The sequence below is a fragment of the Capra hircus genome, chromosome 5 (assembly GCF_001704415.2).
Source record: "Capra hircus breed San Clemente chromosome 5, ASM170441v1, whole genome shotgun sequence".
In the NCBI taxonomy this organism is placed as follows: Eukaryota; Metazoa; Chordata; class Mammalia; order Artiodactyla; family Bovidae; genus Capra; species Capra hircus.
In genome coordinates this window covers 108,033,921-108,055,407 of record NC_030812.1, presented here as the reverse complement: position 1 = coordinate 108,055,407, position 21,487 = coordinate 108,033,921, and the positions used below count along the sequence as shown (strand labels likewise).

General features: G+C 48.6%; 1 protein-coding gene across 8 annotated transcripts in view; it reads right to left on the bottom strand.

Moving 5' to 3' along the window:
- BCL2L13 (BCL2 like 13) overlaps nt 383–21,487 on the bottom strand; it is a 48,219-nt gene continuing 27,114 nt past the window's right edge. For 2 of the 8 annotated variants that reach the window (XM_018048707.1, XM_018048708.1), the window contains 4 exons: nt 20,005–20,161; nt 16,376–16,445; nt 11,430–11,573; nt 383–2,464 (listed from right to left, as the gene is read on the bottom strand). In XM_018048707.1, the coding sequence (XP_017904196.1) occupies nt 1,748–2,464; nt 11,430–11,573; nt 16,376–16,445; nt 20,005–20,161 (1,088 nt within the window). In that variant the 3' untranslated portion in view covers nt 383–1,747. Of the gene's footprint in view, nt 2,465–11,429; nt 11,574–16,375; nt 16,469–19,087; nt 19,814–20,004; nt 20,162–21,487 lie in introns of those variants that run through there. The other 6 variants (XM_018048709.1, XR_001918120.1, XR_001918119.1 and 3 more) reach the window with 6 other exon arrangements.

The window sequence follows — 21,487 nt, the reverse complement described above, 5'->3', positions numbered from 1 at the left end:
CCAGCCTCCGCAGCACAGACCCCACCCCGCCCACGGCTCAGAAGCAGCCTGGCTCCCATCGGAGCTTCAGCACCTTCAGCCAGTGGGTTTGAGGATCCAGAGTTTAAAAATGTAAACGCTGGAAGGAAAACGTCGTAAAAGGGAAAGGACGAGGCAGATGCGGCAGACCACTCGGGAGGAGGAAGACGAGCTCCACGACACGGCTCCGCGGCCCAGGTGCAGAGCTCAGCACCTCCCTCCCCAGGAGCCACAGGCGCACGCCTGGGGCAGTGCACGCCCACAGGCACTTGCACACACACGTGCTCCCGGCCTTTCTGGCCAACCTGTAAACAGTACTGCTTTAGGAAGATTTCACTTCAAGAAATAAAAACAATAAAGCGCATTTAAAACATCAAGTTTTGGTGATGAAGATAGGTAATGTAATTTTATTACAAATTTCAGGATCTAAAAAGTAACCTGTTACATCGACTAAGGTAACTCTGAGATGACCCGTCTCAGGCACGGTCCTGTTAGTGACTCGACCTCCGGAGGAGAGATGCAGTCCCCCCACCACCCGCCACACGGGGCGCAGGCGGTGCATGGGGCTATGCTGTGTCCCCGGCACACGCCGACCACAGCTGCCGTGGCCATCGCTCTGGCATCTGGGCTGCGACGAACTCTGGACTCTGAAGGACAAGCAGGAGCCTCAGGGGTGGCCTCTCTCCTGCTTTTTAACTTCAATGGTACTTAGGAGACTGTGCTGAAGAAGAGTCTGTCCCCTGGGCTGGAGCCCAGCATGGGAGCTCTTACTACAAGTAGCAGACAAAGAGGGGCCGTGTGACCAGTGAGGAGTCTGCGGCCAGAACCCAGGCTAACCCAGGCCACAGACAGTGACTGCTGGAGACACACCCCGCCAGGCGGCCACCCACAGAGGGGCTGGAAGCCACCTCGGGAGGTCGGCCAGGCTACCCTCCTGCTTCTGCAAGAGACAACTTGCCCAGTCACGGGCAGGGCCTGGGTCTCGCCTTATATTTACTTTTTAAAAGACTACAGGCAGCATCTTTATGAGGGGAGCCGAGGGAAGCATTGGGCAAGCCTCTCCACGGGCCAGCAGGGACCCGGGCGGGGAAGGCAGGGCAGTACCTGAGAGGCGGCGGAGACCGCAGAGCACTTGGGCTGCGGGACCGACGGGAAGAACAGGAGCCCGGAGGAGGGGTCGCAAAGCACACGCTCCTGGCAGAGGGGAGGCTCCAGGCCAGAGCGCGTCCACAGCCGAGGGGCCCACAGCCAAGCCCTCCTGCCTGGCCCCCCAAGTGGCCACGAGAACCCTCTGCCTCTGAGGCTCTCACGGGACGCGTTACCCTAGGGATGTTTGGCAACATCGGGGGGTGCTGTCACCAAAGGGGAAGGTGCTACGGGGGCCACAGGGGAGGCTACGCACCCTCGGGGGCACAGGCGCTCACAGCCCGGGTTGCCCAGATGCCACAGACAAGCTTTGGAAGCACTTTACACCCTGGACCTGAATCTCACAGGAACCCAGGCCAGGGACCGCCCAGCAGACTGTGTGCGCAGCCTCTACCTCAAGCCCCGACAGGCGGGCCGCCCCTGCCCTGCTGACCCAGCCCCTCACCCAGAGCGTCCTGCGGATGTCCAACCAGCTGCTGCCCATTCGGATTCAGTCGAGACCACTAAAACCTTCCTCCTCGTCTTCTTTCTCCTGGGCCCCGAGTCCTGGCAGCAGGTCACGGTGGACCCTGAGGAGGAAAACCTATTTCTTCCGCAGAGCCAGTGCCAACCCGACCGCCACTGCTAGGATGGCCATGGCGGCCGCCCCTCCCAAGAGCAGGAGGGACTTGCCCTCAGGCAGCGGGTCGGCCTTCTCGAGGTCGCCTGGGCGGGGCCCTACCCTGAGCGCCCCCTGCCCCCCAGCGGCCTCCTCCCGACTCAGCGGGGCTGCGGGGGGCTCCGCTGGCGACTTGGGGGGCAGGACCCCCTCCCGCTCCGGTTCAGAAGCTTCTGCTGGGGCTGCTTCTGCCTCCTCTTCACCGAGCTCCACGAACAGGGATGTCGTGGGACTGGCCCTGGGGACGGCCGCCATCAGGGCAGGGGCCGGCGCGGCCGCCTCCCCCACGCCCTCGGGGATCTCCTCCCGCTCCACGTGCACGATGTCAGAGTTGGAGGAGTTGTTCTCGCTCTTCTCTGCGGCCCCGTTGCTATCCAAGCTCTTGACCTCCTCGGGGTCCACTGTGACCTGCTGCCAGGACTCAGGGCCCAGGGACACCGGCAGGCTCTCCGTGTGCCAGCTCTGGCTGGCAGACAGCGACACGGGCAAGCTCTCAGCCTGCCAGGAGGCCGTGGCCGTGGTGGGCGACTCCGGGGGGCTGACGTGCGTGGAGCCGTCGCTGGGCAGAATGTAGATGTCGTTGCTGTCCTCGGCGGCGCCCGCGGGGCACTCCTCCTCTGACTCCAGGTTAAAGACGGTGCCCTAGAAGAGCAGCAGGCGGTCAGCACAAGGGCACTAAAGCAACCTCCGCGAACACCAACCGGGAAAACTCCCTCCCAAGCTGAGCCTGAGGAACACACACGCCACTTAAAATGATGGCGTTTCTGGACTGAACGGGCTCGCCTGCAGACCAACACAGAGGAGGAGTTTCCAACAAGACGGTTCTCGAAGCATGCCCTCAAAGCTGCATCAGCAGAAAGCTGATGCATATCCTATTCGACTTCACACGTATTTAACAGAGCAAATAACACGGCCCAGCAGAGGGAAGCAGCAAGGCAGGCAGCTCGTGCTGCGGGCTCACCACTGGCTCGGTAGACCAGGAGAATGTGTCTTGGCAGCAGCTGGGGAGGCAAGGGTGAGTGGGAGCCTGGCCCAGCAGAGGCCCAGAAACACGGACCAGGGGACTAACAAGCCTGGAGTGACCAGGGAGGGGCTGGCAGTGGACAGAGGGCTCAGAGCCACGGCCTGAACTCCGCTGCAAGGGAGCGCTTGGTCACGGATGGAGCCACCCCATGGGCAGCACAGGCCTCCCGCCCTTTCACTGGAAGGAGCCACAGAGAGGCAGCGTGGCCGTGGCCACGAGCTCCGGTCACAGGGAAGAAGACTCAATTTTGGTTCTTAACAAACTGACTGCCTAGACATGAAGACGAGTCACGCATTTCACATGACACCAGCAGCCCTGAGGCAGGGAACACGTGGGGACCAGGCGCTCGTGTTGGAGATGGACGGGAGGTCTCGCTGTGGATGACACCACGGATGGTGACGAGAGGCTGCAGAGCGTATGTGAGCACACTGGCTCCCACTCTTTCAAGGAGAATAATCTGTTCTCCAGCCAAGACCAGCACTTTCCGGTCAGATATGGTCAACTCCCCACGTCCTTGTCCTTAGAGTCACATCTGCTGATGCTCTGTGCACCCCTGGTTCTGCAGTCACAGGAGGCATGGCTCCACTGCGCTGGGAGCACCTCACGAAAGCCGTTCAAGCTGACTCCAGAGGCCCTGAGAGTCAGCGTGCTCCCAGAAGGGCACTCCCAGCAAGGGCTGAAAAGAGAACCTCTCACAGCAAAAAAAGTGAAAAAAGTGAAAGTCACACAGTCGTGTCCAACGCTTTGCGACCCTATGGACTACAGCCCGCCAGGCTTCTCTGTCCATGGGATTCTCCAGGCAAGAATACTGGAGTGGGCTGCTATTTCCTTCTCCAGGGGATCGAACCCGGGTCTCTTGCATTGCAGGCAGATTCTTTACCAACTGAGCTACTAGGGAAGCCCAAGAGTTGGTTTAAAAAGCAAAAGCAAAACAAAGGAACCATAACAAAAAAGGTAAAAATTTTAATCCTCAGAAAGGAGACTTTTGCTAATTTTTGTTTCTGGCCACTGGGCACGTGGGATCTCAGCTCCCCGACCAGGGGCTGAGCCTGCACCCCCTGCAGTGGACGCGTGGCGCCCTAACCACTGGACCACCAGGAAAGCCACCCTTTGGTACTGTTTTATTTAAGGCTCGAAGCCCATCGAAACCCAAACAAGCGAAATGGAAATCTCATAAGTTCCATTATGATGAAATGAGGGAGAAGTTAAACCAAGACAGCATTTAATACAAAGTTACTTTTCTCTTCATTTTTAACAACTCAAAGCTGAGAGTTAAGAACCTTCTGTCCTGTATCTGGAAGACTTCTTCACCACACAGCACTATCAGCAGGGCTGCCAAGGCAACAGCTCGGCGAGAGCGAGGGGCTCCACACCAGTCAGGCTCAGCCGCGCTTTCCCTGCTGTCACGGACTCTACCCTACAATTTATTTCTGCATGTGGGTCGTGACATTTTAATGATGATTCACCAAAAATTTTATGCTTTATGTAAGAAGTTTTAAAGAAAGAATAGATGATCACTGAAACTTTTGCTTCTGGTCAGCTAAAGCAAGAATCTCAACCGGAGGCCTCTCCCGCGACAGTCACTGTCACTAACGGAGAGCAGGCTGTCTCAGAAGGCACCAGAGGGCAGCAGGGGGAGCCGTCACCCACACGCAGCGCACCACCGACTCCAGCCCCGCGACAGTCACTGTCGCTAACGGACAGCAGGCTGTCTCAGAAAGAAGGCACCAGAGGGCAGCGCACCACCAGCTTCAGGCACTGTTGGCACAAAGCGCTTGTATCACTGGGAGCAGCTGTATCTTCAGTCCCACTGACACAAAAACACAGAGGAACAAATTCAAGGGCTCAAAAATATATAATTAATTGGGACCAACGAGAGTTTACCAGAGAACTATGTTCTGTTTAAACAGACGGCGCCCAAGAAGTAGGAACTCGCCCAAGGTCCCTCAGCTGCTGTGAGAATTGGGCATCGGTGTCCTTCTGAAAACTGGACTTAATTCATTTTGCTGTCAAAATAAGGAAGCTGAAGCACCCGAGGAGGGTGCACACCCGGCCTGAAGTCCACGGCCGGGACTGGCTCTGGCCAGGCGGCTCGCCTGTGGGGTCCAAGCCCCTGCTTCCCACACCGGTGCTTTTCCTCAGTTTACGGCAAGAAGTAACCGGAAAACGCTATTCTTGGTGTTTCCGTCAAGCAAATACAGAAGGTATGTTCAGGAAATTCTTCCAGTAAGAAGGGAGGTAGAGAAGAAACTGGAATATCTTAAGGGACTACTGCGGAATAGGTGGGTACAAGTGAAAGCGGACTGGAACCATCCAGAGAAGCACCTCGGGGCTGCGTCAGCACTCGACCGCGTTTGCGTCCGTCCTACTTCGGGTCACTCAACCTACAAACCATTGTGCCACCTCGAGCAGCGTTTCACACGCAGGGTCACAGCTGCCGATGAGCTGATCCACTGAGGACGCTGGGCAGACTCGCAAGACCACCCTCCCAGGGAGCTCACTCAGGGACTCAGCTCACCTGTCACCCCAACCCTTATCACCCAGAAGGTAAAACAGACGCCTGCTCCTCTACACTCAGTCAGACACGGTAAAAAAAAAGCTCAACCACCAGAAATCTCAAGGACTGTGAGAGAAGAGAGGAGATGGCACAGGGCCAACGGCCGCCCTGGGGCTGGAGGAGGCCAGGCGGGCTGCATGGGGGGACAGGGGCTGCCAGAGGAAGGCCCTGCGGTTCTGGGAGTTGCCCTGGACCCCTGCTCTGGGCGGGCGAGGGCACAGGAGCCCCTCTGAAGCAGCCGAGCACCGCGCTCCCCCTGACAAGCTCTGCTGGCAGGGGAAACCAGTTAACCACCGCCTGACCCCAGAGGAGGGAGATGCCCAGCACTGACCCACCCTGGCCATCCGTGCCGTCTCGGGAGGAGGGAGAAAGAGAAACTCCTGTCAAGTTCAGGGGCGGGGGAGCCCACAGGCTCACTCACCTGCAAAGACCTATTCACAGGCCTGCAAACACATCTCCTCCTGATGCCTCACCACATCACCCAGACCTCCGGACGCAGTTCCTTCTATCCGGGACAGCAAGCCTGGCTATCCAGAAAAAGTGACAAGGCACAGCAAAAAGAGCACACACACACACGCCAGGACCAGACATGGCAGGGTTATCCTCAGGCAGCAGTTATCCTCAGGCCGCTTCTGGGGGCTTCCCTCGTGGTCCAGTGGCTAAGACCCTCTGCTTCCAAAGTGAGGGGCAAGGGTTTGATCCCCAGTCAGGAAACTAAGACCCACCTGCCTCATGGCACAGTCAAAACTTTAAAAAAAAAAAAAAAAAAAGTAAAACATCTGTTTTAAAAAAATGAATCTGGGCACATAGGCTCACCTTTAAAAAGCTTTACTCAAAATAGATCACAGGGAATTCCCTGGTTGTCCAGTGGTTAGGACTCTGCACTTTCACGGCTGAGTGCCTGGGTTCGATCCTGGCGTCAGAACTAAGATCCCACAAGCCATGTGGTGCGCGCGGGAGCAGGTGCGGATCCTAGATCTAAATGTAAGATGCAAAACTCTTAGAAGATGCCACAGGAGAAAAGCTAAAAGCTCGTGGGCCTGGTGATGACTTTTTAGATAGAAGGCACAATCAATGAGAGAAGTGAATGGAAAGCTAGACTATTGAAGAGAGAATTCTGAGAGAAAGAGAAGAAAAGGCACAGGCTGGGAGAAAATACTTGCAGAAGACACATCCAGTACGGGGCTGCTACCCCAAATAACACAAAGAACTCTTAAAATTCAACAGTAATAAAACCAACAACCAGTTTCAAAAATGAGCCTGGGACCTCCCAGGTGGTCCAGTGTTTAAGACTATGCTTGCAGTGCAGGGGACGTGGTTTCAATCCCTGGTCAGAGAACAAAGGTCCCACATGCACTTGGCAAGTACTCGGTGCTAACGAGGAAAGGAGGAAGCTCAGATGCATATTACTAAGTGAAAGAAGCCAGTCTGAAAAGGCTACGTACTTTATGTCTCCCAACTCTATGATCTTCTAGAAAAAAAGCAAAATTTTGGAGACAATTAAAAGGTCAGTGGTTGCCAGAGTTCAGAGAGAGGGAGGGACAAACCGGGGAGGCCCAGAGGATTTCTAGAGCAATGAAACCAGTACTGGTCGGACACGTCACTATAAATTCATCCCAACCCATATAATGCACAGCCAGCATCACCAAGAGGTCTGGACTCTGATGTAAACTGTGGGCTCTGGGGGATGCTGGTGTGCCTCTCAACACGTGTAATGGAGGCTCCATCTGGCCCGGGCTGCCAACGGGGGGCTCGCATGTGTGGAGGCAGGGAGTTAATGTGAAATCTCTGCGCCTTCTGGTAAACATTTCCCTAACCCTAAACCTGTTCTGCTGCTGCTGCTAAGTTGCTTCAGTCGTATCCGACTCTGTTCTAAAAACCTCTCAATTCAGTACAATGGAAAATCATCTCAAACACAATACAATGGGGAAAAAAAACACTTGAAGACAAAATATTCACAAAACAAGACCTAGGACAAGCAAAGGAGAAGGCAATGGCACCCCATTCCAGTACTCTTGCCTGGAAAATCCCACGGACGGAGGAGCCTGGTAGGCTGCAGTCCCTGGGGTCGCAAGAGTCAGACACGACTGAGCGACTTCACTTTCCCTTTTCACTTTCATGCGTTGGAAAAGGAAATGACAACCCACTCCAGTGTTCTTGCCTGGAGAACCCCAGGGGCGGCGGAGCCTGGTGGGCTGCCGTCTATGGGGTTGCACAGAGTCGGACACGACTGAGGCGACTTCACAGCAGCAGAAGCAGGACAAGGAACACTCCCTGCAGACCTCCAAAGACATTTATCCCAGCCATTTCTTTCTATAATTCAGACAACGAAGACTCCCTTTTCTTTCTGCAAATCTCTAAGGCCAACACCTGCCTTACAACTCACTACACAGGGCGACCCCACCAACTACAGCTCACCACACAGGGCCACCCCACTGACTACAGCTCACCACACAGGGCCACCCCACCGACCACAGCTCACCACACAGGGCCACCCCACTCACCCCAAGTCACTGCCTCCCTCACCGCCTCTCCTGCAGGTTCGAGAAGCCAGCTCCACTTCAGGAGCTCACGCTCATACGGCTGAAGACAGACACAGCAGGGGAAGTCATATGACAGGCCTTACGTAACAGACATGCACCACCACGTGGCCAGCGAGCCCTCTCCGGGCCAGTGTTGTTAAGACCTGTCAATGCGTGTTCCACACAAAGTGCCTGGAAGGAGATGCGTGCTGACACTTTCTGTCAGAGGATGCATTTTCACCAATTAGCCAGAAAAGCATGCTCTTGGTTTTAAATACAAAAACACAGGGTGCTCAAATGTAACAGTGTGAAGTACAGATTGGGCACTCACATTTAGAAAGGAAAACACTTTAAATATTAACAAACTAGTTACTCATACATACTGCTCTATTTTAAGTGTACAGATTTTAGTTGAATAAAATACTTTATAACAAATTATAATTACCACCAAAGTTTGAGGCACTCCATCATACAGAAACAGAACACTGTTAAGGGAATAAACAATGCCCCCTCTACGCTCCTCCTCCTCCATCACAGAGCACCATCCAGGCTAGGAAGGTCCCTGGGGAAGCCACCCACGGGCAGCAGCAACGACAACAGGAGGGCACTGGGAAGCCGAGGCTGGAGCAGGCCATCCTGCCTCCGTCCACGACAGTCACGGGGAGGGCAGGGACGCGGAGAGGGCTCTCCTGGAGGCAGTGGCAGGAGAGGCGGCTGCCACTGTGACAGCCCTGCCCCCAAGGAGACAGCAGCGACTGTGTCTGCCGTGAATACCACACCTGCAGAGCCCCCACTCCCACAAGGGGAGGCCGTACAAGGAGGGAGGGAAGGCGAGGCTCTGAAGACACGTGCCGACAGTATCTGATCCAACATCACCCACCCCTACCCAAGGAGCTCCATCCAAGGCGCCTGAACACTCACATCTTTACAAAGGAGGGAGAGGGAGCCGTGGAAAAAGGGGGCACCACCTCTGCAGACTCTCTCAAGGTGTCTCCCCTCTTCCCTACTGGTGTCTGCTTTGGGGCTGGGCATCTACACTGGGGATGTTCCTAAAGCACCCACCCAGGGACAGGAAAGCTCCTGGTAAAGAGAGGAGGGTCTTATCACAAAAGTCTCTTTAAACCCAAGACCACTGTCAGCATGACCTGACCGACCTGACCCACCATCTACTTTGACGGTCCAAGTTCCAGTAAGGTCAAATCCAGTGTTACATTCAAACTCCGAGAAGCATTTTACTAACCTCATTCCCTTGTCGGCCTGTTAGACACTTTGAATGCTAAAAGGTTATCTGATGATACGAAGGAATTATTTTTTTGTGTGATGCAATAATGGTATTATAACATAAAATTTAGAAAGAACCTTTATCTTTAGAGATACACAGTGAAATCTTTGCAGAGAAAATTACAGGATGTCTGGACTTTGCTTCAAAATAATATTAAGACGGGAGGTGATTAGGCGATGACTGAGCGTGACTGGCAACGAGTTAATGGCTATCAGGACTAAGTGGTGGGGGCTCAGTACATGCACTTCTCTGTTTTCATATACACTCAGAATTCTGCAAAAGAAAACTCTTTATAAAAGTAAGTAGTGTAAGGGACGTCCCTGGTGGTCCAGCGGTTGAGTCCACCTTGCACTGCAGGGGATGTGGGTCTGAACCCTGGTTGGGGAACTAAGATCCCACATTGCCACAGAGCAAGTGAGCCCGAGCGTGGGAACTAGAGTCTGTGTGCCTGCGTGAGTGACCACACACGCCTGGAACAAGACCCGGCAACTCAGACCTGACTCAGAGACCCGAGGGAGCGACCGGAGACTGACAAGAAGAACAGAGACCTTCCCCAGAGAGAATGCCAGGTGGCTGTGAAGGACATCATGGGAAGCAAGGCACAGATAACCCGAATCCCACACAAACTGTTCCAGAGCACAGGGGAAAAAGGAGACGACCTTCCCAACTGCAATTCTTTTATGAAGCCTTAAAACTGAAACACAACAAGGAAAGTTACAGACAGACCTCACTCATGGAGACTCATACAACTAAATGGTGACATGCTAAAGGCACTCACATTAATATCAGGAAAAGGACAAGGCTGGATTAACACCAATGCTGTTAATACTGCGCTGGAGGTCCTGATTAGCACAGCACCTTGTTTTTAAAAAAGACACTCAAAGGAAAAAAAAAACCTGACATTATTCACACATGCTGTGATTTTCTATGTAGAAAACCCAAAGGAACCCAGAGATAGTCAGAATCTATAAGATACTTGAGCACATGTGCTAGACAGAAAATCAATATGGAAAAATCAGTTTGACAAAGGAGCTGTAGTTACGTAAGATGCTAACATGTGGGAAATGGGGGGAAGGGGATGTGGGATTGCTTTACCTTTGTAACTTGTAAATTTATAACTTATTTTATTTTATTTTAATAAATAATCTTATTTTAATAAATAATTTTTAAAATTAGTAAGCCTGACAATAGTAAGTGTTACGGAAGACACAGAACAACAAAAATTCTCACATTAAAAAAATTCTCACAAGCTGCTGACAGAGCAAAAGTTGGGAAATACTGTGGAAACAGTCGGGCATTGTCTTGCAACTCAGAACATGACTACACTCCTGGAGCTAAAAATTCCTCCCCAGGCGAAAGGCCAGAGGCACTCCTGCACACATGCCTGACAGCGTTCCAAACAGCAATGCGTCCAACAGCAAAAAGGAATAAACTACCGATACACTGTGACATATTTAAAAAACCAAACGCCACCAACTCGTGGACTCAGATCACACATTCGCAAAGGGAATCGAGGGTGAAAACCGGTCTGGAGATGGGAGAATCATAGCCGTGACAAAGGTCGTACCTCGGCACAGACAGACTTGGATCTGCACCTTGAAAATTTCTCATGGGGAGGAGGGAGATAGTAAGGATAAAAATGTCTAAACAGGATCCTCGGGAGGGTGATAATGAAGAAAAAGTTGAGAAACAATGACCTAGGTGGATCTCAAGAATATAACAGTGAATGAAAAAAGCAAGTTACAGAGGAATACATATGACACTATTTACATAAAGTCCAAACAAAATAATACAATCTATGGGGATACACGCGTATTGAAGCTACAGTTCGGAACAGGGGCTGCCCCTGCGTGTGCAAATCCAGGGGCAACGAGGAGACCCCGAGCGCTGGCTGTCCCTTCCACTGGGACGGTAAACGCCCAGGTGCTCATTCACTATTCCTCACTCCTTAGTTATTTCTGTGCTCTGTGCTAGTATCAAGTGTTTCATAAACACTTAAAAATACCACATATGCACTCAGAAGTATTGCAAAATCTTAGTAGATTAAATTAAACTGCATGAATAGCCTTTCCACTGATCGCCATTCAATCACAATATGAATACTGAATGATAATACTAATGAATTTAACCTAGGCTGTTAAAAACAACCATGAAAAAACTTAATTTTTTTTTCTTAAAGAAAACATTTAGAACAACCGCAACAGCAACTGGCAGGCACGTACCCAGCCACCCTGCTGGATGATGTACTCGGCCGCGTGGTCCTCCAGGAAGGTCACGCCGAACTGCAGCAGCGCGCCCAGCGGCTCCTGGCCGCGTTTCGTCAGCTCCAGAAGCATTTGTCGCAGCAAAATCAGAGGCACCAAAATCTTCAACACAAAGATGAGGGAGTAAAACAAACTGAAATTCTTGCAGGTCATTCTACATGTTCAATTACTAGAAAACACATTTTGGTGCATCACTGTGGAATTCCCTTTTTATTATACTTAACAGTGACCTCAACTTGAATTTTGGAGAAAACCGCATGTACGTTTTATACCACAGGGTGGTAGAAATGTTATTATATGACAACAACCAGGCCTCCGTGTGTGCGCACACGCATGTGTATGTGTAATCACATATGTACAGGAAATCCACTGAGGCATTATAACAGCTAAAGACTGGAAATGACCCAACAGGCACTGCCAAATTCTGGTCATCCAGGAAAATATCAAGAAGCTGTTAAAATGAATTAGACGGTGCACTGCCCAGCTGCCGAGATTCATTTTCAGTGAAAAAAGATAAAGCAGGGTATGTGCAATGGTGGCGCCATCTGTGTGAACACTGTAGAACCCCACGGGATTTCTGGAAAATACCTAAGAGACTGCCGACAGTGGCAGCCCAGGAAGAGAGCAGTGGTGACATGGCGGGAACGCACTTTCACGCGCACGTCTTTTGTACGTGGTGCACGCTGTCCTTGTCCTTTTATTACCTAACTGAACACAACACTTTCAAAGTCATGAACCACCTTACACAAGTCACCAAAACCCAGAGTTGTCAGTATCACTCCTAATAACCTTATGGCTCAATATTAAACAGTCATTAAAAAGTCTCCCCCATTTGGGAGAATGGCATTGAAACATGTATACTATCATGTAAGAATTGAATCGCAAGAAAAAAAATAAATAAATAAAAAGTCATTAAAATTTATGACAGAGACTAACTAGAGCGCCTTTCCTTCCCCAAACCCCCTGCATACTGAAGAGAACTAAGTACTTTCAGTTAACCATCTGCCTGAAACCCTTCTGACTACAACATCAAAAAGGACCGCCAAAGGAAATGAAACCAGTTTCCTGTCACTGACCTGCCAAGGTCATAGCTGAGGGATTACAATATATTTCTGCAGAAGAGGAAAAACAGAAAAGACGATGAATTTATATCCTTACTAATATTCTTTGGTGGTTTTAAGTAAAAGCAGCTCCAAGGGAATCTCTATTAAAGAGTCTGAAAGAAAAATGTGGCAAGCACACATCTTTCCTTTGTGGTATTCTAAAAGAACTCTAGCCCCAAGCACAGTCAAAATTGCTTCCCAGCACCAGCAGAGGGGCACAGGGTTGCAGACAGGACTCTGCGAGGCTTTCTGCACAAGCAGATGCCTGCAGCACTTCTGAAAAGAGGAACACAGCTGCTCATCCAGCTCCATGCTCAGTCTCAGTTGGGGCAGGGAGGGGAGCTGTGACCCAGCTCAGCAGACACATCACACCAACCCCTAGGGACTGGGTCCCTGCATGCCTCAAAACTTTCTCATTTCCCACAGTGATGTACTACATGCAATGTCTTAAATTTATTTACATTTAAGCTCTACTGCCTCTCAGAAATGAGCTGCAAATGTTTCAGACTTGCCATATAGAGTAATACTCTAATTGTTCAAAATTCACCTCTTTCACGTATCAAGTGTAGCTGCCCTAGTTTTATGATACAATAATCTAGAGATAAGCCTGTAATCCTCTCAGTCTTAACTTTAGTCCTTAACCGTATTCCCTCTGATTCACTATTACTTTTTACACTGAAATCTAACCTTCTAGTCCATTCTTCATATAGCAACTGCTCCACCATTTTCATCATTTAAGTTACTCTTTCCTGAATCTTCTTCACTGCAATTACATACTCCTTGAAATGCGGTGAGTGCAAAGGCTTCCTTTTATAAGACTAGCATCTTCTACTTGGTTGATGACACTCTCACAGTTTGTAACTTGGATCGTCTTTGTACAGTCACACCCACTGCCCTCCAACTGCTGTGGTCACAAAGCTTCATGGGTATTTCTACAACTGTTTCCATCAGTCCCACATTTCACTACTCACAAGAGTTCTGTATCATCTGCACACCTAATGGACAGCAAGGAGATCAAACCAGTCAATTCTAAGGGAAATCAACCCTGAAAACTCACTGGAAGGACTGACGCTGAAGTTGAAGCCCCAATACTTTGGCCACGTGATGCAAAGAGCTGACTCACTGGAAAAGACCCTGATGCTGGGAAAGATTGAGGGCAAGAGAAGAGGGCAGAAAGGATGAGATGGTTGGACGGCATCACTAACTCAATGGACATGAACTTGAGTGAACTCTGGGAGATGGTTAGGCACAGGGAGGCCTGGCAAATACTATTCGTGAGCTTTGTTTGGATCTCCATTCTCAAATGAGCTTAGGAAAATATCTTCATGAAACTGGGAAGATGTGAATACTAAACAGGCTGATGATATTAAAATTACTGCTAATAACTGAGGTGTTGGAAATACACACTAATGTATCTATAGGGTGTGCGTCAAGGTAATCCAGGGGAGAGTGGGGAACAGACGGATAAGACCAGACCCAGGCTGACACCTGCTGAGGCTGGGGGACGGGCGCAAGCCTGTCACACTGTGTGCTCCATTCTGTGTACACCTGACGTTTTAGTAAAAGATTTTAAAAGGTGAGTGACATAATATGCCACTAAAAATCAACCAAGGCAGATGAACTCTTCCTTGCTACTGCACTTTCACAGTCTACTTGTTACCGTGTGAGCACCAGGCACTAAACACTCTAGCTTTTCTCCTGATGGTCATTTTCTTCTTTTCCTATAAGCAGATAAGTTCATAGAAAACAACCAATCGCCATGAGAGATAATAAAAAAGAATTAAAGAATAACCTATAATTCTGAGATAACTACTATGGATTATTTAATATTCTGGCACACATTCTGATTATTTTTCTTAGTATATACATTCTATACAGCCTACATTTACACATATACTTTTGAAAAAATCATTCTATTAATATGGGTTTGCGACCAGCTTTTTTCCTCCAGTTACTTTTGCCAAGATGCTTTTACAATCTTTACTCAGATGAACTGACATTCAGCTTGGAAACTGGGCATGCTTTGTGGATACTTTTTCATTTGCACCTTACCTACCAGACAGCCACTTCATATAGTGATGTTATTTCAAAATTTTGCAAATACTTGTGCAAAATATAAAATACAAAATATGGGCTAAATGCTTAAATTAGCCAATCTGATTTTGACTGGGGTGGAAGGAGGCATTTTAGCTGCTTATCATGACAAGCTGGGTTCTTTTCTGCCCTAAGGGACTCAGAGAGCAGTGCTGGACTCGGCGGAGCAGGTCCTATTCCAGTGGGCTTCACTTCCATGAAGGCTCAAGCCTCGTGGAGTCTGGCCTGTGGTTCAGGTGAGGGACTGAAATGCAGTAGGGAATGGGGTGGTGGGAAAAAAGGATGGGTGAAGAGGAAACGTGAAGACTGGGGTTACTTTCATTTTTTGGATAACCACAGGACGGGGAAAGGGAGACACACAGGAGTTGACTGTAACAATCTTAGACAAGCACAACAGGAGAAAAACGTAAGATAGGGGACAAGGCTAGTGGTATTAGGGATCTCACTTGCTGTTGGATATACAAAGAAATACCTCATAACGAAGCTCACTTTCATTTATAAAATCTATTTCAAGTGTTCGTAAGAGAGGTTTGCTTTATTCCATAAAGTAAGTGAAACATATTCTAACAACTCTTTCACAGTAGTAACATGATAAAACTCCGTGACAGTGACTGTTTGGGAACAAGGCTCCATGTGTCAAATCTAACACAATAGCCACTGTTTGCGGAGCGCTCACTGTGGTGCCAGACAATGCCCGGAAACAAGCACTGACCACACACGGTGTCGTTCAGCTCTATTAACACTTCTGAGGTTAGTGGTATGGTCTCCATGTCACAAATGTGAACATCAAGACCTCACCTGCTTAACTAACCTGCCCTAAGATGTGCACCTAGTCAGTGGCAAAGCTGATACGGAAACAAGTCCGATTACAGGCCCATGATGCTAATGATTATGCTCTAATGCCTTCAAAGCCTGTATTAAGGTGAGTAAAAATAATATACATCAATTAGATGTATGAAGTCACACAGTCTGGCTTACAGCAGTGTAATTCTCAGTAGAGGAGCTACTTATAAAAATAATTGCATTGCACTTTCTCATCCCAAGCACATCACCAAGGGCCAGCCCTCCTCCTGGTGAACAGGATGAGCCTAGACCACCTCTCTCGAGACTCTGCCTCAGCAAGGTGACAAGTGGACCGCATGGCCTCAAACAGTGGGTGAGCAGCAAGGGACAGCAGAAAGACAGGCAACACCGAAGTGGGAATCAGACCTCAGCTCCAGTGCCAGTTCCAACGTGTACTGGTCCAGGGGTCGTAAGCAAGAACTCTCTTTTTTAAAACTGATTCTTCACCTGACCCAACAAGAGACAAGCTGATAAAGTCCCTTCTGCGCCCTCTGAGGGGACAGCTGCAACACTCAGATGAGGCATGGCGTGAGACACCTTGGAAACATCAGCATAGCCAGGGTTCCTCCTGTAAGAACCCCAGAAGCCGTCCCAAACGAAGCCTGTGCGTTTCCCCCAAAACATACTCACCTGTGTGCAAACAACCGTCTGGAGAGAAATGAAGAGAGAACGGGGATTCAGGACAGATGGAAGGAAGATGGCACATGACAGCACCTTGGATCTGGGCCAGCCTTCATCAGACACACCCACGTGACACAGCTGGGTTCATGGAACAACGAGCTCTCACACGATGCTAACAATCCCCTCCTGGACTTTATCATTAACACACTAAAATCTTGTAACAGAAAAGATAACGGTCGATACCTTATTCCAGCCGCTGGCATGAACTGTGGCCTCCAGTGTACATTCCCGATATGCCTGATATGTCACTGGCCTGTAGAGATTTTTTTTAAAAATCTGTGTCACAAAGAAGGAAAATTCTAAATTTCCAGATGAATAAATATACAGTCACTACTCTGCTACAGAACTTGCGCTAAAGTAACACAGATGATTCAACAGATAATTTTCTATGAGACTGGCTTTCACCATTTGCTATGCATTTTTCTTTAAGCATTCTCTACAGGTGAGATTTATGCTATCAGCTTGGGAAAGCAGTTCACAACATAAGAAAAATAACAATTTTTTTGTAATTGAATTTTATCCAACAAGATTTCTATGTTGCAGATAAATTTATACAGTTGGGTTATTAATAGAATCAAGTTAAGAGCAAACAATAAAAATGATCTCATTAATATAAAGAAACAATTTAAGCTTCTAAAGGCAAAGAATGTAAAGTATTTAAAACTTACAGAGATACTGTCACTGGAAGACTGCTCAAACTGGAGGCAAATAAACATGCTACTTTAAATCTGGAGTCACTGACACCGGCTCCAGGGCAAGGCTCTCCTGCCCATTCCAGACACACAGACACTGGTCTACCGAGGGGTCGTGAGTGCTGTGTTCTAAGCCTGGGTTTCTGTGCAAATTAACAACCACAACAGATACTTGGCAGCAAGGTGAAGGCACCAAGTGCTTGCATAACAGATTTAATAAAAATTTACCTCCACCCACCTTTGGTGGGCAAAGAATTAACACACAAGTTAAAAAAAAGGATAGGAATCTTGCTTTTAAAGGATTGTAAAATTCACTCCAAAGGCATTTTCTGCTTTGAACAACCTGATCACTTCAGTCTTTTGAACAGTTATAACAGGTACACTTCCTGGTAGTTTACTGTTATGTTTTACATTTTAATGCCTTTGTGCTTTATATATCCTAGTACACACTAGGAAACTGAAGCTCAGAGAAGCTAAGAGACTATCCCAAATCCACAGAGATGGCAAAGAGCAACACAGAACAGGAATTCACACCCAGTGAGCTCTGGCTCCAAAGGCCACAAGGCTCCTGGTTTGAATCAGGGTTTTGACATGGTCATGATGGCAGTGATGCCCCTGGTAGCTGGCCAGCATCCGGACTGCGATGGGAGAGGAACACACCAGACAGCAGAGACTCGCTAAGAAAAAAGACGCTACGACAGCTCACCAAGGACTTCTGTAATGGATACATGTTAAAACTAGAATATTTTAACACACTGAGTTAAATACAATATATTTTAAAATCTACATTTAATTTTTTTACACGGCTGCTAGAAAATGTCAAGTTACATACGTGTGACTTCATTTCCCTGCTGGACAGCTCACAGGTCTGGACGTTACAGAGAGCAGCTCTGACACACGTGTCGCCCTTTTCTGTAAGTCTGTGAGACAGCGTACCACCGGGACACTGAAGTACCAAGACCACGGGTGGCTCTTCTAGTGAGACACTATGTGCGACCTTCCTGCTGTCACATTTCCACTGAAGCAGCCGGAGAACAGCTGGAAGATTTGGGCTGGCACCAGGGGGCCATGACACTGGACTCCAGCAAACAGGCTGCCATCTGCCTGCCCACGTGCTCCCCGCAGCTCTACTTGGTCATCCAGTCCCTTCCCTTCCTTTCCTGAACTGAACTGTCTGCTGCTGCTGGGTGGCACAGGGGTCCTGACGGGAGTTTATCAGGCTAAATGACGTTAGCATCCGCCAGAATGAAACATGATTTGAAGCGTTATATGTACACACACTTATGCACATTAAAGATTCAGCAGATTAAAACGTTCAAAGGAAAATTTAACCACAGAAAAACAAGCAGCCTGAAAAACCGGCCCGATCTAATGAGCGACTTGGACTCTGCAAAGGAGAAAACTGAGGGGAAGAACTTTTTTAGATTTAAATATCTTTCTTTTTTTCGCCATGCTGTGAGACCTGCAGGGTCTTAGGGGTTGAAGCTGTACCCTTGGTAGTGAAACTGCAAAGTCTAACCACTGGACAGCCAGGCCAACTTGGGAAAAAAACCCTTCAAACTGCTGGTGCTTGGCTATGTGAAGAGTTCACAATTAATTTTCTACTTCAACAAAACTGGAGGAATAAGTGGTATTTTCTACCTTAAAAGATACTGCCACCAACCTGTATAATACTGGTAGTTCATCATTACTTATTCCAAGGTATTAGTAACTTTTTAGAGTTGTTAAGCTACTGGGGAAAACAAAACAAATATTCATCTAAGACTATATTTTTTAAAAATATCATTTACTTTGCAGTGAAAAGGTGCCGTCTTTTCCTGTAGATCACGAAAAGGACTCCGAAAACAGAATCCTGTCCTGACATAACCGCACATAGATAAAACTGTACTGTTTCTCAACGAAGTAATGATATCCCAGTGAAGTCAAAACTGACACAGAAACTAAGAAGGAAATGACTGATACAAATAGTCTGCATCAAGGTTGGGAGCAATTTTTTGCCTCACGCTTCTCAGTTACTTTGCTCCCAGTCCTAACCACTTTTATAAGTTTTCCATATTTATTGTGGCCAAAAAGCAGGTTTCTTCAAACCTAAGATGTAATCTCAACATATAAACTAAATGAAAGTATGGCTCCTCTAGCGTCAGAAGCTTGGAAACTGCCTAGGCGCCCCTGCCCCCCCACCCCCCAAACACTCCATAAGCGGCTGCTGGGCTGCACCTCCAAATTTCCTGTGGAAGTTGTAATTCCCACACCCAGGATCTTGTCTCCACGTTTATTTTTAAAACTTTCTATGTATAACGTTAAGAAAATCTAGATATGATTTTCACTTCACTGTTTCCTATGCATAGCTTGGATTTTTACATTTGCTCATGCCACCAGAATATGAAGAAACAAACTGAATTCTCCTTAAACCCAAACTGCTTCATTCTAGCAAATGGCAACATACACACTTTGCTTTGTCAAGGTACAGGGTCACCTACTGCAACAGTGGCTTGGCACCTGAATACTGGCCCTTTTAGTAAAGGAACCGTCTTCACCTTGTGTTAGCAGCGGTCAATCTTTATTAAAACAGACATTTTTTTTTCTAATTCATACCAATTTCTTAATGACTCTAAGCAAAGAATTAAGGGAAAGGAATTTTTAAGATTTTCAATAAATGACTTGGGTTTATGCTAATAGACTTTCACGATGAGCTTCTTCTGGCTGACAGCTGGAAGAGAAGTTCCCACCGCAGGCGTGTGGCAGAAGCACCACAGGCAGGTGTGCAAACCAAAGCTGAGCCACATCCGGGCGCCCCAAGCTGACACAACGCCAACCCCAGGGTACAGTGTGTGAGACCCAGCCATTCCAGTCACGCTGGCCATGAGGGTGATGGTGACAAGTGGTTAGGGCCAGTGAAACAGGCTGTGGTTACAACCAGAGAAAGTATCTGCTGAAACCAGACAGTCCAACAAATAAATACAGTCAAATTCATGCTGGAACAGTTACATCACTGCTCAAAATGAAAAAGGAGAGGATTAGGGAGAGGAAAACATAAAAGCAAGTGAGAAAAGCGACACCGTTCACCTAAACGAGGCCTTCAGAGCGAGGACGGCGGGGACTTGCCCAAGGGGCACTCACCGGCTGAGCAGCGTCTGCAAGGCCCCGAGCAGAGGCGCCCGCAGCTCCTGCGCCGCCTTCTCCCCGAGGTGGGCCAGGCAGTCCTCCACGGAGCTGTCCGGGTTCGCGGGGCTGAACACGGGCGAGGTGTGGCGGTCGAAGCCTGTGCTGGCAAAGGCTGAAGAAGCAAAAGGCGCACCCTTGTGAATGAGCAGGTGAGAAGTCGTGCTGTAAACCCAGGGGGTTAGGATGCGGACTACTGGGAACCACAGCATAGTGTAAGCCACTGAAAACGTCAGACGATCGTTACCGGGCATTAATCTTTCTTTCAAGAGGCCCTAGATTTAAAGATTTTCTTAAAGAAAGATTTTTATGGAAAATCTCAGTTTCAAGAGAAGAAAAAGGCTAACCTGACATGTCAAAACGCACAGACCAGCTTTGTGAATGACTGCAGATCCGTTCCAACCAAGATGGTGAAGGAGAGCCTCTCCCAGCCCATCACCCAAGGGGGTCTGACCATTTGTTTTCGCCTCTAGAAACAGGGCTCTCCTTAAACCAGATTCTCATCAGGTTTTCCACCTCAGAGAACCTCGTGACATTCATTCCCTTTCAGAGCAAACTTTCAAACCCACAGTCATGCACACGGACACGTTTTACAGGTACGCACACTGCCCAGCCATGCAGCCAGCCCCTCCTCCATTCCTCACTCCCTGTTACACAGACACCGCCCTGCTCTGACTGCAGTAATAATCCACGCTGGTCCAGGGAGCAGACAGGACGCATAACCCCTGGCAGTGGGGACAAGTGGCGTGCTGTCCTGGGAATCTGCCCTGCATCCTATTTGTAGCATCAATCAGTTAAACGTTAGGAAAGGAAAATAAAAGATTAACATTAGGTTTCTGGATTTCTAAAAATTTATATGTATATTCTTTCCTTACTAACAGGGAGCTGATTTATAGACATGATTTCTATGTTTTTCTTGTTAAAAATTACTGGGCAGGGAATTCCTTGGTCCACTGCTGCTAAGTTGCTTCAGTCGTATCCGACTCTGCACGACCCCATAGATGGCAGCCCATCAGGCTCCCCCGTCCCTGGGATTCTCCAGGCAAGAATACTGGAGTGGGCTGCCAGTTCCTTCTCCAATGCATGCATGCATGCTAAGTTGCTTCAGTCGTGTCAGACTCTGTGGGACCCCACGGACAGCAGCTCACCAGGCTCCTCTGTCCACAGGATTCTCCAGCAAGAATACTGGAGTGGGTTGCCAGTTCCTTCTCTTCCTTGGTCCACTAGTTTGGACCAATACTTTCACTGCCAGCGGCAGTGGCCTAGATTTAGATTTGTTCCCTAGTTGGAGAACTATGATCCTACAAGCAGTAAGGGGAATCAAATCAAATCAATCAAATCCCATCAATACGATCCATTCATAATCCAATCTAATCGATCTGAATTAATCCCATCAATAAATCAAGTAAATCCAGGCAATGCTACTGCACAATTAGTGTAA